The sequence below is a fragment of the Salvelinus fontinalis genome, chromosome 11, assembly GCF_029448725.1.
Source record: "Salvelinus fontinalis isolate EN_2023a chromosome 11, ASM2944872v1, whole genome shotgun sequence".
Lineage (NCBI taxonomy): Eukaryota > Metazoa > Chordata > Actinopteri > Salmoniformes > Salmonidae > Salvelinus > Salvelinus fontinalis.
Genome location: NC_074675.1, coordinates 44,370,742 through 44,398,205, shown reverse-complemented (window position 1 = coordinate 44,398,205; position 27,464 = coordinate 44,370,742). Strand labels below are relative to the sequence as shown.

The following is a 27,464-nucleotide window of genomic DNA, read 5'->3' as shown; positions in this document are numbered from 1 at the left end:
CCGCCCTCCAGGACAAATACAGCACCCGATGTCACAGGAAGGCCAAAGAGATCATCAAGGACAACAACCACCCGAGGCTCTGCCTCTTCACCCCGCTATCATCCAGAAGGCGAGGTCAGTACAAGTGCATCAAAGCTGGGACCGAGAGATTGAAGCTGTTTTTCAATCTCAAGGCCATCAGACTGCTAAACAGCCATCACTAGCACATTAGAGGCTGCTGCCTATAGGAATAGACTAGAAATCACTGGCCACTTTAAGGAATGGAACACTAGTCACGTTAACAATGTTTACATATCTTGCATTACTCATCTCATATGTATACACTGTATTCTATGGTATCTTAGTCGGTTCCTCTGACATCGCTCGTCCATATATGCATATAGTCTTCATTCATTCCTACTTCGATGTGTATATGTTGTGTAATTTGTTAGATATTACTGCACTGTCGGAGCTAGAAGCACAAGCATTTCGCTACACCCACAATAACATCTACTAATCACATGAATGTGACCAATGAAATTTGATTTTACAGCACTAGACTAAACTTAATTTGTGTCATCGTTGTGGTATTGAGAGAAACATGTTAATGCTTTCACTGATTTCACATAAAGGAAGAGTTCCTACATGATGGAGTGCTTGCTTTGTTTCCCAACTGATCTCGTTTCCTTTTGGTCATCCTGTGAACCACAATTATTGCTGCTCGCAGCTACACTACCAAAAGTATGTGGACACCTGCTTGTCCAACATCTCATTCCAAAATCCTGGGTATTATTTTGGCGTTGGTCCCCCCTTTGCTGCTATAACGGCCTCCACTCTTCTCTGGGAAGGCTTTCCTCTAGATGTTGGAACATTGCTGCGGGAACTTGCTTCCATTCAGCCACAAGAGCATTAGTGAGGTCGGGCACTGACATTAGGCGATTAGACCTGGCTTGCAGTCGGTGTACCAATTAATCCCAAAGGTGTTTGATGGGGTTGAGGTCAGGGCTCTGTGAAGGCCGGTCAAGTTCTTCCACACCAATTTCGACAAGCCATTTCTGTATGGACCTCGCATTGTGCACAGGGCATTATCATGCTGAAACAGGGAAGGGCCTTTCTCAAACTGTTGCCACAAAGTTGAAAGCACAGAATCCTCTAGAATGTCATTGTATGCTGTAGCTTTTCCTTCACTGGAACTAAGGGGCTTAGCGCGAACCATGAAAAAACAGCCCCAGACCATTATTCCCTTAGTTGGCACTACGCATTGGGGCAGGTAGCGTTCTCCTGGCATCCACCAAACCCAGATTCATCCGTCAGACTGCCAGATGGTGAAGCGTGATTCATCACTCCAGAGAAAGAGTTTCCAATGGCGGTGAGCTTTACACCACTCCAGCCGAAGCTTGGCATTGTGCATGGTGATCTTAGACTTGTGTGCATCTTTTCGGCCATGGAAACCCATTTCATGAAGCTCCTGACGAACAGTTCTTGTGCTGACGTTGCTTCCAGTGGCAGTGTGGAACTCGGTTGGAAAACTCACTACCGAGGACAGACGATTTTGTACTGGCTACGCATTTCAGAGATCCCGTTCTGTTAGCTTGTGTGGCCTACCACTTTGTGAATGATCCGTTGTTACTCCTAGACGTTTCCATTTCACAATAACAGCACAGTAGACCGATGCACCTCTAGCAGGGCAGACATTGACGAACTGACTTGATGGAATGGTGGCATCCTATGACGGTGCCATGTTGAAAGTCACTGAGCTCTTCAACAATGCCCTTCTATTGCCATTGTTTGTCTATGGAGATTGCTGACAGGTGTATAAAATTAAGCACACAGCCATGCAACGGGAGTGGCTGAAATAGCAGAATACACTCATTTGAAGGGGTGTCCACATACTTTGTATATATGGTGCATTCAGAAAGTATTCCGACCCCTTGACTTTTTCCACATGGTTACGTGACACATTTTAGAATAAGGCTGTTTCCACCCCCCCTCAAATTTACACACAATACCCCATAATGACAAGTTTTTTTGTGTGCAAATGTATATATAAAAAACTGCTTTTACATAAAAATCCCATTTACATAAGTATTCAGACCCTTTACTCAGTACTTTGTTGAATTACCTTTGGCAGGGATACAGCCTCGAGTCTTCTTGGGTATGACGCTACAAGCTTGGTACACCTGTATTTGGAGAGTTTCTACAATTCTTCTCTGCAGATCCTCTGAAGCTCTATCGGGTTGGATGGGGAGCGTCGCTGCACAGCTATTTTCAGGTCTCTCCAGAGATGTTCGATTGGGTTCAAGATCAGGCTCTGGCTGGGCCACTTAAGGACATTCAGAGACTTGTCCCGAAGCCACTCTTGCGTTGTCTTGGCTGTGTGCTTAGGGTCGTTGTCCAGTTGGAAGGTGAACCGTCAACCTAGTCTGAGGTCCTGAGCCCTCTGGAGCAGGTTTTCATCAAGGATCTGTACTTTTCTCCATTCACCTTTGCCTCAATCCTGACCAGTCTCCCAGTCCCCGCCATAGAAAAACATCCCCCACAGCATGATGCTGCCACCACCATGCTTCACCGTACAGATGGTGCCAGGTTTCCTCCAAACATGAAGCTTGGCATTCAGGCCAAAGAGTTCAATCTTGGTTTAATCAGACCAGAGAATCTTGTTTCTCATGGTCTGAGAGGCTTTAGGTGCCTTTTGGCAAACTCGAAGCGGGCTGACATGTGCCTTTTACTGAGAAGCGGCTTCGGTCTGGCCACTTGTCCTTCTGGAAGATTCTCCCATCTCCACAGAGGAACTATGGAGCTCTGTCAGAGTGACCACCAGGTTCTTGGAAACCTCCCTGACCAAGGCCCTTCTCACCCGATTGCTCAGTTTGGCCAGGCAGCCAGCTCTAGGAAGTGTCTTGGTGGTTCAAAACTTCTTCCATTTAATAATGATGGAGCCACTGTGTTCTTGGGGACCTTCAATACTGCAGAAATGTTTTGGTAACCTTCCCCAGATCTGTGCCTCGACACAATCCTGTCTCTGCGCTCTACGGACAATTCTTTCGACCTCATGGCTTGGTTTTTGCTCTGACAGGCACTGTCAACTGTGGGACCTTATATAGACAGGTGGGTGCCTTTCCAAATCATGTCCAATCAATTGAATTTACCACAGGTGGACTCCAAGTTATAGAAACATCTCAAGGATGATCAATGGAAACAGGATGCACCTGAGCTTAATTTCAAGTCTCATAGCAAAGGGCCTAAATACTTATGTAAATAAGGTATGTTTTTATATTTGCTATAAATTCACAAAAAATTCAAAATCTTGTTTTCGCTTTGTCATTATTGGTTATTGTGTGTAGCTTGCTGATGATAGTCTTTTATTTAATAATTTTAGAATAAGGCTGTAACGTAACAAAACATGGAAAAAGTCAAGGGGTCTGAATACTTTCCGAAGGTAATGTATAGTGTATATTTAATATTTATAACCTCACTTGCCGGTCTTAATTGCCCCTGTGGGGATAAAGAAAAAGTTGTATTGAATTACCGTTCTCAGCGAGTGGAGCCAGGACCTCAAAGATCATCTCCTTCTTCTCGTGCTCTGCCTGCTTCTGGAACAGACGTACCAGCTCCTCAGCGATGTTCGTGGAGGCAAACTGTTCCTTACTGGACTCTGCAGAGACGGAAGAAAAACAGTTCAATCAAGATGAAATGACTGGTCCAGTCGGTTTGTGCGTAGGCCAACTCTTCTCTGTGTTTATTCATTTTCATGCCGAGCGTACGGCATGATAACGATCAAAGATTTGGCACCAGGCTAAAGACACACACCGGAATCAGTTCTGTCCACGGATTTACAACATATGTGAATGACAGGAGAGTCCACGGCTCAACTTTAATCTGGGGTTGACCCTTTTTTTAATGCTCAAAGCCCAGGCCCCAGACAGCATGGTATAAAAACTGAACCAAGTCCAGAATGGTGGGGTGGCAGCAGTATTCTACTCAATGTACCGTAGAATTAATTTAGAAAACCTTTTCTTTGGTATATACACAAAATACATAGTGACCTCTCTGATCAGCTCTAAGATGTCCCACTACCCACCGAGCTCAGCCAGGTTTCCGAAAGCGATGAGGCACATCTCTGTAAGGGCTGTGTTGTCTGAGTGGAGCCCCAGCAGCTTCACCAGGGTGGGGATCACCCCCATGTTGATCAACTGGGCCTGCAAGGAGTCTGGAGAGGACACACAGAGGAGATCAGAGGATAGGTAAGAGCACTGCCATCTAGTGTTTGGGAAATGGAATTACAATAAGGCCACAAAGATCAGGGTGGGCAGTGTTTCTGCTAATTAGGCAAATTAACTAAACAGAAACACCCTGATGTGTGTGTGTGTGTGTGTGTGTGTGTAATTTATGAAGGCACTATTGTCTCAGCCCTAAAACGTAGAGAGATACATTATTGGGCTATGAAAACGTCTGTCTGCCAGCTTCGCGCTGCCATAAAAACACACACCCACACTAGTCAATAATATAATTAGAAGTGGAAAAGCTAATGGAAGGTATAAAGCCATACGTCTTAAAATCAAGTCTCAAGAGGATCATAAAGGCAATTTCTAAAAAGGGAAATTAGTTAATGCAAACAAGGAAACAAATTTGCACAGTTGAACTACCATTTGCTAAATGCAGACTAGCTAAACAGTATATATTTTTTTCAAATACAGGATATCAGAGTGCAGATGTATTTCCCTGGTTGTAGTGAGCTCTGGAAAACCAGCTAGAAGAGCCTAGAGAGGAAAGATAAGAGAAAGAGTTGATTAAGTTGGCTTTAAGAGACTACCAATACTGACAAAATGGGCGGAGAGAGAGGGTACAAGAAGAAAAAGGAAAAGTTAAAGAAAAGAAGAATGGGAAAGTGAGACGGAAGGAGACGATAAAAGGCTAGAAGGAAGGAGGGTGAGTGCTAAAAGGAGGTAACCAATTGAGAAATAGTTATATTAGTGAATTAATAAGGGTTCTCTGAAATACAAGCTGACATTTTTTGCTGGAACTTTTTAAAAACAACCAACAGCAATTGTCATCCGCCAGAACTGTTATTCACTCAAAACATTAGATCCTAACCATAATCCACAATAGGCCTCGACAGAAGCAGAAGGCCTACTGGAGAAGAGCGAATTCCAGAATCATAAACCAACTTGGGTCAAAGTTATCATATTCCAAATTTACATTTATACAAAAATATTGATTTCTATTTCTTCAATTTGCACAGACGCTGTAAAAACCAGTGGACGTACAGAGCTTCTATCAATGTTAATGAAGGTTATATTAGCTGTGGTGAGTTTACAAACAGCCAGCTTAAGGGAATGATCCGCTGGCGGCCACAAACTAATTTGCATTGTGTAATTGCAAAAATGCTCCAGGCCCTCGCTGTGGTGCGCAGAGCAGACGAACGCCATCACTCTGACGTGTTAGATTCCGTATCTCAGCGTAGAGAAGGCGGTTTCTCTCCTCTTTACCGTTCCAAGGACGTGTAGAGCATGCGGTATTTGTATGTATTATTTTCAACCATCAACTTTTTCAGCCTTTTGAGTGGTGACATCTGAGACAGCGTTTGTTTTATTATAGCCGATGACAGGGCTTGGAAACAACTCTAGGCTGCATTTCACACCTAACCTCGTGCTAAATAATTAACTTAATTTGGGTACTACATCTATGAACAGTGTTGAGCAGGACGTAATTGCACTAGGCAGTTATGTTACACACTATTTGTAATTACGTTTACTTACATTATTTTCTCAACTTTGGTATAGAGGCTACATGAAGTGTCTCGTTTTCTCAAACATCATTTTCATGGAGCGGCAATAAAAGAAAATGGCCTTATTCAAAGCTCAACAGATTGGAGGCCACAACCAACCATAATTGACTAATGGAGTCAAAACATGTCTGTGTGAGATATTTGAATCTGATTTAACTCAAGTCAAATCAGGCTTTGCTGAGCTCCGTGAAATGGTTTGATTTAGTGCAGTGATAACGGTGCTTGGCAGCTGAGGCTAAATGTCAGTGTCACTGGAAGTAGCACCGCTTCAAGCAGAGGACAGTAACTCGCATGTAAACAGAATTCTAAACATCGTGGAACATTGCCTCGAATGGGGATGTCCGTTCTAGTAATTCTATTTCTGTGTAACCACAGCACTGTTTAATGTCTGATGATCTGATCGCAGATCATTAGGTTAACGAAGAAAATTATCTTAGCTCCATGTTTGATTGGGGGAAAAGAACAAGAGAAAGCCTGAGTTGTCGCTGACTTGCATGTACCTCCCCTGAACGCCACATTTTTGGTCACTTAAATTTCCTCAGTCTATTTTCGACGGGAGAACAAAACAGTTGGTGAGTGACCTCGGACTGGTCAGGGATCGTACAGGTGAAGCGATAGACCGAAAATTACGTTCTGCATCTTGCCCAAGGAGGAGAAAAAGTTATAGAACTTGGCCCGTTCATTAATAATTGACATTATTCAGAGAGGAGCAGTACGTCGTGGAACATCAGGGTTAGAACGTAGACGAAAGTGCCATAAAACACCCACCGAGCATCCGTCACTACACCACTAACCAGCCTGGGGTGTTTTCATTCATGCAAACCGTTGCAAAATTGTTTTGCATCAGAACAATTAATAAACAGTTTATGGGACAAATTCAGCTACAACTCCGTTTCGGCCCATTTACTTCCGTTTGGTTCCTAGTAATCTCGCTTAACCCAGAACTAAAATCTTGTGTAATTTGATCAGCTATGACTACTCGGGGTCCAAACACCAGAACTAATGCTGCTCATTATCCTACGCATTCTATACCGCCGCAACAGTTTCTTCAGTTTACGTGCAGAATCTTATTCTTCGGTTTATGCACAGAATCTGTGATGAGGTCACTAGTGAATACACTCCTGGGGAACAAATAAGACCAAAACTCAACTTTCTATAGTCCAATTTGAAGAGGGTTCCACAGCAGCTACTTGAAATGTTTTACATGTAGACTCAGCAATATGACATCATACCCAGTGGGGTGACTTCCTGCTTACAGACCTCAACCAATTTCAAATCTGGCAAGACTGACACTTGACTATTGTCTCTTCCCAATGTGGGCAGGCTTCAAGTGAGGACGCACATTGGGAAGAGTCAATAGTGGCTGTTTTGGTAGATTTGATTTGTTGTTGATGTCTGTAAGCAGGAAGTCCCCCCTGCTGTGTATGATGTCATATTGCAGAGTCTACCTTTAAAAAGCAGTGTTAAGAGTTGTGCAGTAAAGTGACTTGCAAAAGAGAATGAGTCACTGCTTATCCCCAGTGGCAAAACTGTTGCATCATCACAACAAGACTAGTTAATTACCTAGCACAGTTAAACGGTTCTAAACAATGTGTTCATTTGAATGAAAGATTCATATTTTATGAGTCTATGCACAAGTCCAAAATGGCAACCTATTCTCTGGTCAAAAGTAGTCCACTATGTTGGGAATAGGGTCCCGTTGGGAATAGGGTCCCATTTGGAACGCGGCCTAATTAAACTGGAACAGGTGCTGGAAGGTTGACAACAGAAGTGATCCATATTGATTACGCCGGACCTTGCACCTGGATAGACCATATAGGCTTTGCAAGGAGGGTTGTGGGAGAATAGGCAATCTAACTAGAAAACAAGAGAGTGCTGTGTAAAGGGGAAGAAATGGCTGCAGTATAAGCTGTAGGGACACCATCACCACCTACCACCAATTACAAGGACAAGCAGTCACTGCTTTAAGAGGAAAATTACCAAGGCCTCAAGCAAGATACAATAGAAAGCAATGGAAGTGGACTTGAAGCAGACAGACCACTCTCCAGGGGACAGATATTGAACAGTCCTCTTTATCACCACCTCCTGTCACCATGGTGAGTAAAGGCTGACTAATATAAACTTGAACATTGGCTAAAATCTAAATTTGTCAGACATTTTTAGACTTCAAAAACAGTCAGCTAATGAGTCCATGCCCCTACACCATCTATTAAAAAGTCCCAGTTGTGTAGATCCAGCTATATGGAAATAACAATCAGTTTGGATTTGAGGCATATAGCAGCTGCAAAAGCTAATGGCGATCCACATAAACAAGCACAACAGATGGCCTGGGACGTGGACTCGTCTCGTCATTAATTACATTTGAGGTCTGAAAATATCAGACAATTTTCATTTTTAAGTAAACTATCACTTTAAGACTGGATAAAAGGTGTCAACATTACATTTAGTACAGTCACCAACACTGCCAAAGTAGGGCGGCAGGTAGCCTAGCGGTTAGAGCATTGGGCCAGCAACTGAAAGGTTGATGGTTTGAATACCCGAGCCGAAAAATCTGTTGACGTGCCCTTGAGCAAGGCACTTAACACGAATTTCCTCCAGAGGCGCCGTAATACTATGGCTGACCCTGTAAAACAACACATTTCACTGCACCTATCTGGTGTATGTGACAATAAAACATCTCACTTTATCTCTTAGATTAATTCTTTAAAAAGTTTACTCTGTTTAGATTGGTTAATTTTGTTTATCCGGGGGGAGTTTGTCATTACCATTTTCATTGCTATAGTTCATCAGCATGCCACAAAAGACAGTCAAGAGCTTTCCATTGTCCGGGTCAGTATTTTGGGACATTGACTTTATGTGTCCAGCTACTATCTGAGCCCCTCCCGCCTGGTCAACTGCACTCCTGCCCTCATCTGCAAAACAAAGAGGTCAGGGGGACATCAACAAAGAAAAACCACAAAAATCACAACAAGCAACCTGGAAAATAAATCAATAGAAAGTTAAGCAAGCAAAAAAAAAGAAAAAAAATACAAAATCACAAATGCTATTTAAATATAACCATAAAGAATAATGATTAATCAGAACAAGGAAAAGCAAAAAATAAAATAAAAAGAACTAGCATTACCAAAGCGCATACCAGTGTGTTTTTGGTCATGCCCACCCCAGTAGGGCTGTCAGAGTTAAACATGTAACTCCAGTTTGTCATTTTAGTGCACTCCTTTCTTTTGCGATTAATCGTAGTCTGAAAGCATTCAAAACGCACTGAAAAAAATCTAAAAATACATCTATACAGCTAAAAACAACAATGTGATGTCTTAAATCGACATTGAGGTTAAAAAAAAAAAAGTGCGCCTTAAATTTTCCTTGATTTTGCTTACCGTTACTTTGGACATAACCGACAGGTCAATATTCTTGTAATGCTTTTCGTATAAAAAAATATATATATAAATTAAAAGAAATCGTAAATTACAGTTAAATTTGATCAAATTCTGAATTTGCAATTTGTCACGATTAATCACAGCAAATCTTCCAATTAGCTCAAAATATACAGCCTTAAATTGGTGGACAATCTTATGCCACTTGTCAGAATCACTGTCAAGCTCGCACACAGTATAGTTATTAGTGGTAGCAACAATCATACTAGCGTCCAGCTAAACAGAATGTAGTTGAGTCATGTTATGCAAATGAGCATGACTGAACAGCAAACGTATGGAGGTAGAGGGACTGAAACCCAGCTGAATTGAGGAGAGACAAAACGGCTGTTCTCTTTGTGCAAATAAAAGGCGACATCTTGGGAACTGAAGACCAGACAGCCTTGGGACCATGGGAGTTGAAGTTATGTCATACCGAGTGACTAGTCTGTTTTTATGAAATCGTTTTTAGCAGACGCCTCATTGAGTAACCTGAATTAGCACCACATTACTACAGATCACAGTACGTTTGTAGGATACTGCGCGACATAGCAATCGACTACAGCCATGCAAATCCGATCTTTTTTTAAAAATGCATAGAATAATCCGGTCATATTTATAAATCATTAAACGAAATAGGACTCAACCTCACCTGTGATAGAAACGTGGTTAACAATGCTAGTTGTGGTCAACTAAAATTGAGATTTGTTGGTGCGCCTGAGGTTAGGGTTTGAACTTTAAGGACATCACCTTTGCCTGCAGACATCACGTAGACAAGGAGTGCTTGATGTGCCAAGAGATAATGTAGCATGAAAGACCAGAGCCGGAGGGAGGCCATGTGCTCTGACGATAGATACGCTGAGTGTACAAAACATTAAGAACATCTTTCCATGACATCAACTGACCAGGTGAATCCAGGTGAAAGCAACAGTCGCTTATTGATGCCACTTGTTAAAGTCACTTCAAAATCAGTGTAGATTAAGAGGAGACAGGTTAAAGAAAGATGTTTAAACCTTGAGACATGGATTGTATGTGTGCCATTCAGAGGGTGAATGGGCAAGACTAAATATTTATGTGCCTTTGAATGCGGGGTACGGTACTACGTGCCACGCGCACCGGTTTGTGTCAAGAAACGTGGAACGCTTTCGACACCTAGAGTCCACGCCCCGACAAATTGAGGCTGTTCTGAGGGCAAAAGGGGATGCAACTCAATATTAGGAAGGAGTTCCTAATGTTAGGCATACTATTCTGGTTGAATTTCCACAGACTACAGACCAGGAATTCATGACTTTTCTTCGAACTCAGAGGTGGGGATAAAAAAGTATACACTAGTAGACACTGTCAAAGTAGACACTAATTCTCCAATTAAGGAATGGAAGAGTATTTTCCTTTTGTGAAAATTACAAGCCACATCCTGTGACAGTACGCCAACGCTGGACATTGAAAAGTCAACAAGACGTCTGTATATGCGTTGCGTTAGCCAACACAGGAACATACCGACACACATTGTGCTCTTGACGCCGGCAGACTAAATGGGGATGTCTGGAGTGTAGCTAGCAGAGGAAGCGTTATGGGCCTTGTCAGTATATCATTGTCTGTACTAGCTGTTTTAACACAGAAACACAACACATTATACAGTGTTATGTGTGCATGGCGGTGGCAGACAGAATGGGGTGTCTGGAGCGTAGCTGGCTTGCTGGCAGAGGAAGTGTTAAATGATCAGTCATCCCGTTCCTGGACATGCACAGACTGGTTCGCCTCTAGTCTCCTGATACAAGCCAACCACGACCTTGCTAGTCCACAGGCAACCACGACCCCCACATCCAACCTCAGCCTGGTTTGGATGCCTGCCCACTTCCTTAACACTAAACCATGGACAGGAAGAGAAAGGAGGGGAGAGAGATGGAGTTGAGAGAAAGAGAGAAAAAAAAAAGTGTGAGCGCAAGTGTGTGTGTGTGAGAGTGTGCGTGCGTATATGTGTGTGCATGCGCATAGACTGGAGAGAGAGATAGAGTGCAGGAGAGGGATGGAGAAAGTGCAGGAGAAAGAAACAAAAAAGAGAAAGCAAGGGAGAAGGACTAAACAAACTGGCTTGAATCTGGATGGCGTTAAATCAACAATGGACAAAATGCTGGCACTGTTTTTCTGTTGCTAGGTCTGGAAGTTGTATGAATGCAATTGGCAGTTGAAGTGGTAGGGTTGTTGCTGGGTTGATTACATTTTGAAAGGGCCAGAACCCAGACAGCTACAGACTCCCTCCAAACTGATTTCTTCAGTGGTGCCCCTATTAAGAGTTGAAAACAGCTGCAGCTCTGACTGATACACACACACGCACACACTTCTGCCACCATGCCAAAAAAGGCTTCATCAGTTGCCCCCACACTCAAACTCTTTCTGATTCTATCAAACCACAGACGTCTGGGAGAAACAATGCCCCAGAAACAACAGCTGCCATTAAGGCCTCGCCCCAACACAGACAGACCACTAATTACTCAGCAAAACCCGACAATTACATTTTCTCCTCAAATGTATTCACGACAACTCTTGATTAAGTCACCTACATTTTTTTATTCTATAGGCATCGGGGGAAATTGTAAGCAGTTTTACCTTTGTGTGACAGACATAGGTCTCTGAGGTGTCTGTCTGGGGAAAGAAATGTGGCAGGAGCTCAGGGCTAGACTGACTACGGCTGCCACTCCGTCGCCTCTTGAAACGGACAGAAATGCTCAATAGTACATTTGACATTTTAGTCATTTAGCAGACGCCCTTATCCATAGCGACTTACAGTAAGTAGTCAGTGCACAGATGAAATATGGATTTCATATTGATAATGAGGTGAAGCACAGACAATATCATACTGGTAGTCACCTCAGACTATTCCAATTTACAGCCGGCCAGACTATTCCAATTTACAGCCGGCCAGACTATTCCCCACCTCCAATATATCCAGATGAGAAATAGGTTAAATCGCATTATATTATGATGAACTAAGACTAAACAGATTTTCAGCAGACCAATGTCATCAAAAAGAGCAGATAACGCTAACAGCCGGTTTAGAATCCTGACACCAGTTTCCCCGGCATGATGCAACTCAGCACCTCTGGGAGGGGAGAGGAGGGAAGAGAGGAGGGCCAGTTGAAAGGAAAAGTCGATTCAGTACTTCCCCTATAATTACACCTAGGCAAGATGCAGTCCCCTTCCTTATAAAGTAGACCTCCCCTTCCCATAAATTATAATAATTATGGCGGAACCCAGACACACCGATTCCGGGTCCTTTTCCAACTGGCCTATGACAAATGTTTAAAGGAAACCTATAGGAAATGTGTAAAAGAAGCCTTTGAGAGGGAGACCTATAGCAGGATGAACTTACGGCTGTCATAGCAGATGTTTCCCAGGGCGCGGCCCGTCTGCAGCAGCACCTCCTGGTCCTTGGAGTGGAGCAGCTGCACCAGGGGAGGGATGAGGCCTGCCTCCACACAGGGGCTCCGCATGAACTCTGGAGGGGAGAGGAAGCAGTCAGGATTAGCAATTAGGCTCCAGGGTGAAGTTTCCCCAACAGTACAGACCTGGGATAAACTTCCCCATCCCCAATCTTAAACTTAACCATTAGCGAGGGGAAATAAATTAAAAAAATGACCCATGATCAGTGTCTAGGGGAAACTTCACCCTACTCCTATCTTCATGGTCCATTCCGTCTCGATTAAGGAGATGACATTTAAAATCAAGTTGAAATTGACCGAAAAGTGGACCAGTTATTTTCTGAGGATTTTCAGTTAATTTGCTGGTTTGACTGGAATTTAAATGGATTTCACTATAACCTCCAATCTGCTCAGAAATATACTGTGTGTGCCAAACTCCAATTGATTAGTCAACGGAAGACTGGATGCTTCTTAAGTGCATCCACATTTGACCATTTTTATATGAACGCATATAAAAAATAAACTGGATGAAACAACTCTGGATCTTTGTCAGAAACACGTTTAAGGCAGCCCTAAAGTTCTGCCAAATACAGAAAACCTTCACATAATACTGACTAGGTTTGAAATAAGTGTTTAAACACTTTAAACACTAGAAACACTAGAAAAAAGGTTATTTTAGTCCAGTATCTTTTACACAGTAAGCATTCCACTGTGGACTGGGCATAGACAATTCCAGGGCCTCTGACAGATAAAATGCCAGCGGGTTGGTGCCAAGTCTCAGGCTGGCACATCAGCAGGCAGCGAGCCATTCATTATGTTAGACTTGTCTTCCCCCAACTCTCAAGTCACTTCCTTTCAACTCGGCACCTGCCTTCCCTGAAACCCACTCATAAATTACTCTAAAAGCACTTAGTATGGCCCAGTTGTTGCTGTAACTGCAGTATGCAAGTTGAGAGGCCTCCATACTGTAATCTGCCACATTGCCAATGGAAGACTGCTTGAGTCCAACATGTGGCCAAGAAAATGTGTGACTTCTCTACAATTGGAGCGAAGTCAAGAAGCCATCAACTTATTTGAATGCCCAATCTCAACCTTAGTATAAAGCTTTACATAGGACACTATGCAGATGTTATTTCATGTCTATTAGGTAAGTGCTTTTGTGAGCGTTATGAATGCCTTAGGTTGATTGAGTCGTTCTAACCTCAACTAGATCTTACGAGTTCCTGAATCTCAAAATGAGCCACACACTGCTGTGCATTTTCCCTTGATCAAGCTACAGTACGGCAGGAAGTAAATGCATGATTCACTGTGCTGACATTGTGTAAAAACGACTACGGTCTAGGAAAGCAAGACGGATGGCAACGCCAACAGACAGGTCTCCTATGGTGCCTTCTGTTAGAAAGACTGAAGCCATCTGTTGCCGTTGGAATGGCTAAAGGCAGAATTGCTTATGGGGAGTGGCGTGGACAAACAGAAATGAGCACAGGGACTAGACCACAATCTAGGCTACACAGCAAACATCTATAGAATCATCACCCATAAGTGACTGTCTAAGATTGATCATCTGTAAGAGAATCATCCATAATCTTCACCATCAGCCCACAACTAGATGAATCACAATCCCATTCAATTAACAAAATTAAGATAATGACAATTAAATAACAAATACAGATATATGCTAAACCGCCACTGTATGACAGACACACACACAAAGCTGAGAATATAATAAAATGTTGGTAAAAAAAAAAAAAAAAATGGTTAAAAAATAAATAAAATGGTATACTGACAAGACGGCGGAACCAAAAGTGAGGAGAATGATGTTTCCTGGGGAGGATGAGATGAGGTGTGGAGAAACCAAGCGGGGGGAGCCTCACCATTTTTGGCCACCTCGGCTATGATGTTGGCTACTTTGGGGGTGCAGGAGGACTGTGGGGCCAGCAGGGTGGGAAGCAGGGGGAGAACGCCCATCTCCTGGACCTTCTCACTGGCATTAGCATCTAGGAGGAAGAGCGGAGAAAGGAGGTGAACAGTTGTGAAAAAAAGACAAGGGCTCTATCTCAATTTGTCTTTCATTGATTTCTTGCATCCTATCCCCTTGGCCCTTTCTCAACCATATTGGAGGAGATCCAAGGTATCTCCCATCTGACCTTCGAATGCTTTATTGAGAAAGAGGACAGTAGAAAGATGGTAGGGAATCGAGGAAGGATTAATTGAAAAATAGGTGAGTTGGGCAAGGAGAGGCAGATAATCCCTTCCCATCCAGGTCATTCCATTTTGGGGTTATTTATGATCATCCTAAACCAAGCTCTAGAAAATGTCCCATATAAATCAAATTACTAGCAGGACGACAGTGCAGCCCTGAACTGATTATTAATCTCTTAGTCAATTTTTTATTTTACCTTTATTTAACTGGGCAAGTCAGTTAATAACAAATTCTTATTTACAATGACAGCCTATGAACAGTGGGTTAACTGCCTTGTTCAGTGGCAGAACGACAGTTTTTTCCTTGGCAGCTCGGGGATTCCATCTAGCAACCTTCCGGTTACTGGACCAGCGCTCCAACCCCTAGGCCACCCGCCGCCCATAGGCCACCCGCCGCCCCTAGGCCACCCGCCGCCCCTAGGCCACCCGCCGCCCCTAGGCCACCCGCCGCCCCTAGGCCACCCGCCGCCCATAGGCCACCCGCCGCCCATAGGCATCACATGTTGAAAAGCTCCCTGTGTGTTTATGCAAGTCACCGCAGCTCAATCCCCTCTTTCCGCCATTATAACGTGTGTGCCTATTCCATGACATGAGGCTTCTAAAAGCTGTGTTTTTCTACACAAGAGGCTCCAGACAAGGAAATGGTCTTTAAAACCAGAACCGTTTGAGCTACAAAGGGGAGACTCTCACACACACAAATGTCAGTTAATTTTCTCTACGACGCACACAAGCTTAAGGGGAGTCGTCTGAAGGTAACCTGGTACCAGGCTGTAAAAATAGCACCACGTGCATAGGGGGTAAAAGTGCCACAAGTGAAGTAACCAAACAGGTCTAAAAATGCCTGAGTTTTCTTATCTCCCAGATAAATGACGGGCACTTCAAAACCATATTCATTACAATACATTTTGACTGTTTTGTCATATACAAATGTGTAATTCAATCAGTTTCTATGGGCTATTGCAGTAAAGGTCAAATTCAATGTTTAATTTAAAAAGATAAAATATCTAGCTTAAACAGTACATTTTATGACCATCTTAAAACAATTCCATATGTTAGCTTAGTAGATGTTGCGATCTAAGTCCCTAGACCTGCAGGGTTAACCAATGAAATGATTATTACCGTCACTTGGATTTTTACTATTAGGCTAAAGGTAGCATCGGCAAAAGTGTGCGCCTTTTGGTTCTTGGCCATCTCCTCACCCAAACAGACTATTGAACGCTCATCACTTGTCAGTGTCAAAAGAGACTAAGAGGGGGTGGGGGGGGGGTTGTGCTTCCAAGTGCAGTAGAACATTAAACCTAGCTACACCAGAGCACAAAGCTAAAAAGACAGTAGAGGATGCGGAAAACCAACAACTCGAATTTAAAAGCACAGAAGTTAGGCCATTACAATGCTCCAAAAACAAGATACTTGATAGGCCGAGCCAGATCATGCAGATGGTTATTAGTGATGGTGGGGAGGGGCTCAATATAGTTACATATCGGGATTTGACTTCCGACAATATTTTTTAATCGTTATGACAATACTGCAATATTTTTTGCGCTAGTTGGCTATACTTGCACAAAAACTCTAGTATTTTCCTTCATAGCTTCCTCTCCATCTTGTTTTTAAATAGAGAACGTTTTCAGCACTTTTATTTCCACGACTGATCAAAACTAGTTCTCTCATACCTCTCCATTTCTCCTCTGCAGCAGACATGGTGATCAATATGTTTGGAACATTGAATCGCAATAAAATCACAGAATCGAAATACATATAGAATCGTGAGAATCGCGATACATACCGTATCGGCACTTAAGTAACGTGATAATATTGTATTGTTTGCGTTTCGGCCATATTGGTTGCGTTTCCCAAACTAAGGAGGACAGACAAGTTTGTGAACAACACTGACTGAGATATTCTTAATTAGGCCTTGTACGAAAACAAATGTGAGCCTGGTGACTAGGATGTTTTTTTGTTCTCCAATTAGTCTTTAACTAGGCTCTTCATTTTTCCTCCATCCTGTACTGTGTATTTCACTTACTCTGAGGAATGTGGGTCAAACTTACTGTTGTGGGCCAGTGCTTTGAGCAAGCAGTCCAGGCAGCTCTCCACATTGTCTGTGGCGCTGTCTGCTGAGGCTAGCTTCAGCTTCTTCAACGCTTCGCTCAGGTTATCTGCTGGGAGAGGAGGGAAAAGGGCAAAGGTGAATGAGCACTCGTCCTAACCTGTCAATTTACTCCTCGGTCTAAGGTAGCCTATGTTATTCAATGTTTTTAAATCACACACTAGGGCTGGATGTTAGATTTGACCACAACTACCTTGGGCCATACAGTATAGAGCAACCACAAATCATATCACACAGTAAAACGGTATACGAGAAGACATGTAGGCGACACTAAATCCCCCATCCATCATTTTGTGAATTCTGAATAAAAATGGGTCTCAAAATAAGTAGTCTATAATCCCTGTTTTAGTAACATTATTACACAGCAAGGCAGACAGACAGCAGGATTGTTTTTTTGTCCAAATGGGGCTTAGATGGGAGGCGTGGCAAGGTTGTGGTATTGGGCACAGTTGGCAATTGACAATCGTAAAAAAATATATATAACTTGGCCGCGGAGACAATTTTGCCATTTTAAAGCAAAATTTCCTTCAATTCTAAAAAATGTTGCCATGGCTTATGATTTGTTCTTACGCTATCGGAGTGACTCAAACAGTATTACAAAATCAAGGGAGACCATAACATGACAAATTGTCCTGAAAACATGCATAATTTTTGGAATTTAAGATTTCCCCTGACTGTCTAAGCCTTTTGGCTCCTCAGACTAAATAAGAACCCACACAGCCCTGTGCTGCCTCCTCCCTTCCTCATTCTCCCTCTCAAATGGTAGCTCTAGACAAAACACTATGGTAGACAGTCCAGGGGTCATACAGTGGTGAGCCCCAGTATAAATCAGGACATGAGCGGATGTAGAACTCATCCCTGAGGAGCTCCACAACCTCGGGCACAGCTGACACGTAGCAGCGGTAGAGCTGGGCAATATGGACAAAAATCTGTATTGCATTAAAAGAAAATAGATATTTTCATAACGCTAAATTGAACATTAAGTTCATAAACACCCATATTAGCAAACGTATTTCATTTCAAACTTCACATTTCTCTAGTAGAGTCCTATAGGTTATTTATCATAATGAACGACATGAGCAAAATGTCCACGATAAGTGGCCGGTGCCTAAAATGTTTGGTTTATTGTCCCAGCTCTAGGCAGTGGGTATCAAACCATTACGACTGCGTCAACATACTCACTGGGTAAACACCAACATGTCAATAAAATACGAATATGAGTTCAAGTCATGTTGGAATCCGCCAGTACTTTGTGATGGGTCCTTATCGTAATGGACATTCTCTGTGTCTAGACAGTACACCTGGTATGCTGGGCATACTAATAATTTACAGATTTTGGTGTCTGGAGCTGTTACAGTGCTCAGCTAATTGGATTCTGGGCTGCACGGGGCCAAGCGGAGGTGCGGTGACACACAGAGACAGAAAGCAAAGACCCTGACGTTCCCCATCCCGCAGGTGTTCTCCTGTGTGCAGTGAGGATTAGGATTAAATCGTATGACATTTTAAAACCAGTCAAACGAGACTTTCTTTTTCCAGGCTGGCCTCAATTCTATAATGGATTTTTCTTGCCTTTCAGATGATGGTATCTGTCAGGGTCCCTCCTTATAGCCAATGAGGCCCGAGTCAAGTGTTCTCATAACACGTCATAAAACACACAGGCAATGTTTGCATAAAGACATGACAGGGCCAGTCAAGCCTAGCTTTCTGTTCCAAGGAGTCAAGATAGCCTACTGACAATTCTACTCATCTACTTAAATCAAAAGGATTAATGGGTTCTTCAACTAAATGAGTACCTTTTTGGTCGTGTAACCTCATCCAACATTGTTATAAAGAGCGCATGTTCAACTTAATTAAAAAAACATGTTGTTTTCCCATCTCAGGAGGTTAACATTTTTAAAAATGACTATAGTAAGTCATTAAAACTTGTTTTTCAACCACTCCACAAATTTCTTGTTAACAAACTATAGTTTTGACAAGTCGGTTAGGACATCTACTTTGTGCATGACAAGTCATTGTTCCAACAATTGCTTAGACAGATTATTTCACTTATAACTCACCGTTTCACAATTCCAGTGGGTCAGAAGTTTACATACACTAAGTTGACTGTGCCTTTAACCAGCATGGAAAATGCCAGAAGATGATGTCATGGCTTTAGAAGCTTGTGGTCAGCTAATTGACATCATTTGAGTCAATTGGAGGTGTACCTGTGGATGTATTTCAAGGCCTACCTTCAAGCTCAGTGCCTCTTTGCTTGACATCATGGGAAAATCAAAAGAAATTTATTTTTTTTGTATTTTTATTTAACCTTTATTTAACCAGGTAGGCAAATTGAGAACACGTTCTCATTTACAATTGCGACCTGGCCAAGATAAAGCAAAGCAGTTCGACACATACAACAACACATAGTTACACATGGAGTAAAACAAACATATAGTCAAAAATACAGTGAAAAAAAAATAAGTCTATATACAATGTGAGCAAGTGAGGTGAGATAAGGGAGGTGAAGGCAAACAAATATATGTATAAATAAATAAAAATATAAAAGGCCATGGAGGCGAAGTGAGTACAACACAGCAAGTCAAATAAAAACAAAAAAAAACACTGGAATGGTTGGTTTGCAGTGGAAGAAAGTTTAAAGTAGAGACAGAAATAATGGGGTGCAAAGGAGCAAAATAAATTAATAAATAAATACAGTAGGTAAAGAGGTAGTTGTTTGGGCTAAATTGTAGATGGGTTATGTACAGGTGCAGTAATCTATGAGCTGCTCTGACAGCTGGTGCTTAAAGCTAGTGAGGGAGATAGGTGTTTCCAGTTTCAGAGATTTTTGTAGTTCGTTCCAGTCATTGGCAGCAGAGAACTGGAAGGAGAGGCGTCCAAAGGAAGAATTGGTTTTGGGGGTGACTAGAGAGATATACCTGCTGGAGCGCGTGCTACAGGTAGGTGCTGCTATGGTGACCAGCGAGCTGAGATAAGGGGGGACTTTACCTAGCAGGGTCTTGTAGATGACCTGGAACCAGTGGGTTTGGCGACGAGTATGAAGCGAGGGCCAGCCAACGAGAGTGTACAGGTCGCAGTGGTGGGTAGTATATGGGGCTTTGGTGACAAAACGGATGGCACTGTGATAGACTGCATCCAATTTATTGAGTAGGGTTTTGGAGGCTATTTTGTAAATGACATCACCGAAGTCGAGGATTGGTAGGATGGTCAGTTTTACAAGGGTATGTTTGGCAGCATGAGTAAAGGATGCTTTGTTGCGGAATAGGAAGCCAATTCTAGATTTGACTTTGGATTGGAGATGTTTGATGTGAGTCTGGAAGGAGAGTTTACAGTCTAACCAGACACCTAGGTATTTGTAGTTGTCCACATATTCTAAGTCAGAGCCGTCCAAAGTAGTGATGTTGGACAGGCGGGCAGGAGCAGGCAGCGATCGGTTGAAGAGCATGCATTTGGTTTTACTTGTATTTAAGAGCAGTTGGAGGCCACGGAAGGAGAGTTGTATGGCATTGAAGCTCGCCTGGAGGGTTGTTCAGCCAAGACCTCAGAAAAAATGTTCAATGTAGACCTCCACAAGTCTGGTTCATCCTTGGGAGCAATTTCCAAAACGCCTGAAGGTACCACGTTCATCTGTACAAACAATAGTACGCAAGTATAAACACCATGGGACCACGCAGCCGTCATACCGCTCAGGAAGGAGAGGCATTCTGTCTCCTAGAGATGACCGTACTTTGGTGCGAAAAGTGCAAATCAATCCCAGAACAACAGCAAAGGACCCTGTGAAGATGCTGGAGGAAACAGGAACAAAAGTATCTATATCCACAGTAAAACGAGTCCTATAATCGACATAATCTGAAAGGCCGCTCAGCAAGGAAGAAACCACTGCTCCAAAAAACGCCATTAAAAAGCCAGACTACGGTTTGCAACTGCACATGGGGACAAAGATCGAACTTTTTGGAGAAATGTCCTCTGGTCTGATGAAACAAAAATAGAACTGTTTGGCCAAAATTACCATTGTTATATTTGGAGGAAAAAGGGAGAGGCTTGCAAGTCGAAGAACACCATCCCAACCGTGAAGCACGGGGGTGGCAGCATCATGTTTTGGGGGTGTTTTGCTGCAGGAGGAACTGGTGCACGTCACAAAATAGATGGCATCATGAGGATGGAAATTATGTGAGTCATAATTATGTTATGTCAGTCAGGAAGTTAAAGCTTGGTCGCAAATGGGTCTTCCAAATGGACAATGACCCAAGCATACTTCTAAAGTTGTGGCAAAATGGCTTAAGGTCAACAAAGTCAAGGTATTGGAGTGGCCATCACAAAGCCCTGACCTCAATCCTATAGAACATTTGTGGGCAGAACTGAAAAAGCGTGTGAGAGCAAGGAGGCCTATAAAGTGGACTCAGTTACACCAGCTCTGTCGGGAGTAATGGGACAAAACTCACCCAACTTATTGTGGGAAGCTTGTGGAAGGCTACCCGAAACATTTGACCCAAGTTAAACAATTTAAAAAGGCAATGCTACCAAGTAGTGCATGTAAACTTCTGACCCACTGGGAATGTGGTTAAATAAATAAATCACTACTATTATTTTGACATTTCACATTCTTAAAATAAAGTGGTGATCCTAACTGACCTAAGACAGGGAATTTTTACTAGGATTAAATGTCAGGAATTGTGAAAAACTGAGTTCAAATGTATTTGGCCAAGGTGTATGTAAACTTCCACCTTCAACTGTACCTATTACGTGCCAAATAAAGAAACAAGGTTGATTAACAGGGTTGGAGATTATCTTAAAAGTGCAGTCAAAAACATACATTTTCCAGTGTTTTATATACACATTTCCACACTATGTGGTTGGGATAATACTGAAATTGTGACCATGACGCCCCTTTTAGTGTAAGAGCTACTTGAAAAGACTGTCTGAAATGTAAACCTGTTTGTGGGATGGAGGTTTAGCATGCCTGGTCACCAGCTGATTAATTAGTTAGTTCTAAAAATCTGTCAATAACAGCTAATTTTCAGTTTTCCCCTCCCAACTCAGACCACTCCCAGACAGTCCTAGCTAAATTCTTGCTTGAGAAATTGCTCTTTGCCAAAAAGCTGTTTATTTTGACCATTTTAATTGAAAACAATCAGAAATAATTTGAGATTGCAGCCGTTTTGTCTCAATGGGCCAGTAAATTAGCCTTAACCCCTCTTGTGACAGGGGGAATGGAAGCTTGCTGTGTGCAACAGGAAGGGGCAATTGAATGCAAACTTCACAACAAAACAAAAAAATGCTAAAAGGGATACTGCGAGACTGGCAATGAAGCTGTGTTTCTACTTATCCAGAGTCGGATATTTTTTTTTTTTTTTTAAAGTAGTTTAAAAAAAACGTGGATACCATGGATGTTTATATTTCTGCACGCGGTATGAAGGAAGTTAGCGCACGCTACTGTACCTGTAGACTTCCAGTTGCCAAACTACCTCTTCAAACTGGAAGCAGAGACATAGAAATGGTATACACAAGTTAATCTAACTGTGGGTAAGTAGAGAACTGACAGTATTTGTGTTTAGTTTTTAATTGCCTGTCTATCTACGGGTTACAGGGTTGACGTTATGATCGACCTGCTCAGTTTTCCACCAGAAAATTGCCAAAAAGTGTAATACCAGATCTGAGTTTTATACTATGATTTGACTATTACATGTTCAATGATTTTTTTGAAAAAGAAATTAAGTAGTAGTTTCACCATACTAAAATGAGTTCAGTTCACATAACAGGGTTGAACTTAAAATGAAGGACAGACGTGCAATAAAATTAATCACTAAATCAATAACAATCTTCAGAAATGACTGAAATCAACGAGAGTTTTACAATGGTAAAATCTTCCTAAGTCACAGAGGGCGCACCGAAGGACATGCCAAAATGCAGAATTTTGGCCACTCAGATTTAATGTTCCATGTGGTCTATGGTAAAGGCCACTTCAATATAACAGCTTTTAAAATTCAATATTGGTGCACAATTTTTACATAAAATATCAAAAGGGATGCTAAAAAGGTACTAATTTGGTGGAACGACCGTGATAAATGCAATGACCTAAGTGTGTTTCTGCTTTGCTGGAGCACCCCTGTCCTATAGAGATAATGTGTTTTGTGTCTGTGGATGGATGGGTCCATCGGACCTCCTTTCTGCTGAATCACGCAACATTTTCTGAAGGCTAGTATCGTATGATTGCACCTTGTACAGCAATGGAGGCTCAACATATACCCTAGAATTCTGGAATAGTCAAAAACCCTGATGTGACAAGAGTACAGTACATCCTCAACGGTCCAATGCAAGTCACTTGAAATCATTTATTCTGGTTAAAATGGGAGTAAGTACATTACACTAAGAGATAGCATCCTCAGTCAGCGCACAATTACTAATTGGCCATGAACATTTTGATTTGTCAGTCTGTCTCTGTGTTTTTGTTTAACTATCCTGTTGGTACCAGAAGTCCTCACAAGGATAGTAAAACATGGACAATTCAGACAAGTGGGGACATTTTGCAGGTCCATATAAGGAACATTTATATTTTAGGCATAGGAGTTAGGTTTAGGGTTACAATTACAGTTGGGGTTACGGTTAGGAAAAATAGGATTTAGGATGGGAATCAATTCTTTGGTCCCCAGAAGGACACTAATACAAAACGGCGTGTGTGTGTGCGCCGGCCTATTGCGTAACAGTGGGAGATGGATGATAAACATCTCTGCGCTTCAGACAGTTTAGTACACTATGTTAGTAAACAAGTAGTATGGCTGTCATAACATGTATGCTATGCATGTGGTTAACTAAATAATCTATAGTTGAGGAATCAATGCAAAAAAATCCACACGTCACAAGGAGGCTCAAACTGAAACAAACGCAGCTCGTCCCCAAAAATGACAGCTTATGGCGGTCAAATGCAGGTTCTGTCTAGCAATGCCCGTGTTACATAATGCGATTCTCCGTCTGACAAGTATAGGCTACGATGGGCATGTGAACCGCTAGCTGCCCGTTTTCTCTATGTTCACCCCACCTAACGTAACTCCTTTGAATCCAACGCTAGAGCCACCGAGTGCGGTCTTCTAGTTTGATGCTCCCAAAGGAAATGTTTCTGCTAGTAAACGTTAGCTTGGCTAATTACGATACCCTACCCTGGCATTTGTGGGCTACTATGTCGACGTCTGTCTAATTTATATTTACGTTAAATGACGTTCTGAAGCAGATGTTGATTACTCACCCATTTAGCTACTGTAACGTTAGCTAGTGTGAGCGATACTCCAAGCAGTTTCGGATCAGGATGCGCCCAGGAGGCTGTCAAACTGCTATTCACAGCGAAAAACGTGCAAGTTGTTAGCTAGTGTTGGTTAACAACACTTGATTTTATATTATTTGAAGATGCTATCTAGCTAGCTGGTCAATCATATACCCAGGCAAGGCCCACCTTAGCTAACCCACGCCGTGTCGTCCCCGGCAAAAAACAGTAAGCCACAGCACGCTCCCTCCCAGATGCCACCGGGAAAGCTTGAAGCGTAGCCTATAGTACAACCCCCACCTCACAACTATGGTATGGTTGAGTAAATTATCCGCTAGTAATATTAATCCACATCGACGCCAATATTCGCTACTTCAACCACAGAGTTTGCTTCAACTCTGCTAGACACGCACTTCCTACTACTCGCTCGCTTGCACATGCATCAGCTACAGATTCCACGCACAGTGAATCGCAGCCTATTGCTGGCGGTTGATTGGCTCTTGGCCTGCACATAACTCGTTTTCCACGATCATTGGCCAAAGTCTGTGTCGTTTGCTTGTGCCACGCCCTAAAGTGTTATTAAAAATGTCCAATTTTCAAGTGACATCACTATTCATAGCAATTAAGTCATACAAACAGAATTGTAGCTACATGGTTTGGTCTGCTAGCTACTTTACTGGAAGACTAAGGCACTATTTTCATTGAACTAGTATCACAGGCCATTGCAAATTAACATTACACAACAAATTGGAAATCGCAAATTGAAAAATAAGTGGCTAACTGCAAGCATTGCAAAGCAATCACTAGCCTGCTATTCAGTGGAGTGCGTGTGTAGTCCCAATTCTCGGTTTAAGGGTCTCTTTTCCAAGCTTAAAATTATAAAAATTCTACATTGGCCATTTCTGCCACACTCAAAAAATGTTTTTACTCAGAACTGGGAAATCTGACTTCAGTGAGTTACAGACACCTGGGAACTCAAATTAACCCCGACTGGGAAAATACGCTTTGAATGGTCAAAGTCTGGAACTCAGGCCTCTATTTTTTTCACATTGTATTTCACCTGTATTTAACCAGGTAGGCCAGTTGAGAACAAGTTGTCATTTACAACTGCGACCTGGCCAAGATAAAGCCAAGCAGTGCAACAAAACAGAGTTACATATAAACAAATGTACAGTCAATAACACAATAGAAAAATGTATGTACAGTGTGTGCAAATGTAGAAGAGTTGAGAGGTAAGGCAATAAATAGGCCATATAGGTGAAATAATTACAATTCAGCATTAACACTGGAGTGAGATGTGCAGATGATGTGCAAGTAGAGATACTGTGGTGCAAAAGAGCAAGAGGATAAGTAACAATATGGGGATGAGGTAGTTTGGTGTGCTATTTACAGATTGGCTGTGTACAGGTACAGTGATAGGAAAGCTGCTCTGACAGCTGATGCTTAAAGTTAGAGGGAGATAAGACTCCAGCTTCAGTGATTTGGGGGGATGATCAGTGAAATATACCTGCTGGAGCGCATGCTACGGGTGGGTGTTGCTATGGTGACCAGTGAGCTGAGATAAGGCGGGGCTTTACCTAGCAAAGACTTATAGATGACCTGGAGCCAGTGGGTTTGGCGGCGAATATGTAGTGAGGGCCAGCCAACGAGAGCATACAGGTCGCATTGGTGGGTAGTATATGGGGCTTTGGTGACAAAACGGATGGCACTGTGAAAAACTGCATCCAATTTGTTGAGTAGAGTGTTGGAGGTTATTTTGTAAATGACGTCGCAGAAGTCAAGGATCGGTAGGACAGTCAGTTTTACGAGGGTATGTTTGGCAGCATGAGTGAAGGATGCTTTGTTGCGAAACAGGAAGCCGATTCTAGATTACATTTTGGATTGGAGATGCTTAAAGCGAGTCTGGAAGGAGAGTTTACAGTCTAACCAGACACCTAGGTATTTGTAGTTGTCCACATATTGTAAGTCAGAACCGCCCAGAGTAGTGATGCTAGTCAGGCGGGAGGGTGCGGGGGTGCGGGCAGCAATCGGTTGAAGAACATGAACTTAGTTTTCCTTGCATTTAAAAGCAGTTGGAGGCCACAGAAGGAGTGTTGTATGGCATTGAAGCTCGTCTGGAGCTTTGTTAGCACAGTGTCCAAAGAAGGGCAAGATGTATACAGAATGGTGTCGTCTGCGTAGAAGTGGATCAGAAAATCACCGGCAGCAAGAGCGACATTGATATATACAGAGAAAAGAGTCGGCCCAAGAATTGAACCCTGTGGCACCCCCATAGAGAATGCCAGAGGTCCGGACAACAGGCCCTCCGATTTGACACACTGAACTTTGTCAGAGAAGTAGTTGGTGAACCAGGTGAGTCAGTCATTTGAGAAACCAAGGCTGTTGAGTCTGCCGATAAGAATGTGGTGATTGACAGAGTCGAAAGCCTTGGCTAGGTCGATGAAGACGGCTGCACAGTACGGTCTTTTATCGATGACGGTTATGATGGAAAGCAGATTGCATAGTGGAGAAGGTACTGTGGGATTCGAAATGGTCGGTGACCTGTTTGTTAACTTGTCTTTCGAAGACCTTAGAAAAGGCAGGGTAACATGGATATAGGTCTGTAGCGGTTTGGATCTAGAGTGTCTCCCCCTTTGAAGAGGGGGATGACCGCGGTAGCTTTCCAATCTTTGGGGATCTCAGATGATACGAAAAAGTTGAATAGGCTAGTAATAGGATTTGCAACAATTGCGGCGGATAATTTTATAAAGAGAGGGTCCAGATTGTCTAGCCCAGCTGATTTGTATGGATCCAGATTTTGCAGCAGCTCTTTCAGAACATCAGCTGTCTGGATTTGGGTAAAGGAGAAGCGGGGTGGGGGGGGGGGGGGGGGGGGGGCTGAGATGTTGGCCGGGGTAGGGGTAGCCAGGTGGAAAGCATGGCCAGCTGTAGAGAAATCCTTATTGGAATTATCTATTATCGTAGATTTATCAGTGGTGACAGTGTTTCCTATCCTCAGTGCATGGGGCAACTGGGAGGAGGTGCTCTTATTCTCCATGGACTTTAGTTTCCCAAAGCTCTTTGGAATTAGTGCTACAGGATGAAAATTTCTGTTTGAAAAAGCTAGCCTTTGCTTTCCTAACTGACAGAGTATGTTGGTTCCTGACTTCCCTGAAAAGTTCCATATCGCGAGGGCTATTCGATGCTAATGCAGAACGCCACAGGATGTTTTTGTGCTGGTCAAGGGTAGTCAAGTATGGGGTGAACCAAGGGCTATATCTGTTCTTAGTTCTGCATTTTTTGAATGGGGCATGGTTATTCAAGATAG

At 42.7% G+C, this 27,464-nt stretch overlaps 1 protein-coding gene across 3 annotated transcripts in view; it reads right to left on the bottom strand.

Moving 5' to 3' along the window:
• The window catches only part of LOC129865779 (rap1 GTPase-GDP dissociation stimulator 1-like), a 51,561-nt gene extending 26,933 nt beyond the window's left edge, over window positions 1-24,628 (bottom strand). The window contains exons 1-8 of one of the 3 annotated variants that reach the window (XM_055938787.1): window positions 24,347-24,628; window positions 24,143-24,227; window positions 16,847-16,957; window positions 14,471-14,593; window positions 12,548-12,673; window positions 8,533-8,679; window positions 4,061-4,189; window positions 3,509-3,634 (exon numbers count right to left, since the gene is read on the bottom strand). In XM_055938787.1, the coding sequence (XP_055794762.1) occupies window positions 3,509-3,634; window positions 4,061-4,189; window positions 8,533-8,679; window positions 12,548-12,673; window positions 14,471-14,593; window positions 16,847-16,957; window positions 24,143-24,146 (766 nt within the window). In that variant the 5' untranslated portion in view covers window positions 24,147-24,227; window positions 24,347-24,628. Of the gene's footprint in view, window positions 1-3,508; window positions 3,635-4,060; window positions 4,190-8,532; window positions 8,680-12,547; window positions 12,674-14,470; window positions 14,594-16,846; window positions 16,958-24,142 lie in introns of all 3 variants that reach the window. The other 2 variants (XM_055938788.1, XM_055938789.1) reach the window with 2 other exon arrangements.
• Between the last annotated feature and the right edge of the window lie 2,836 nt (window positions 24,629-27,464).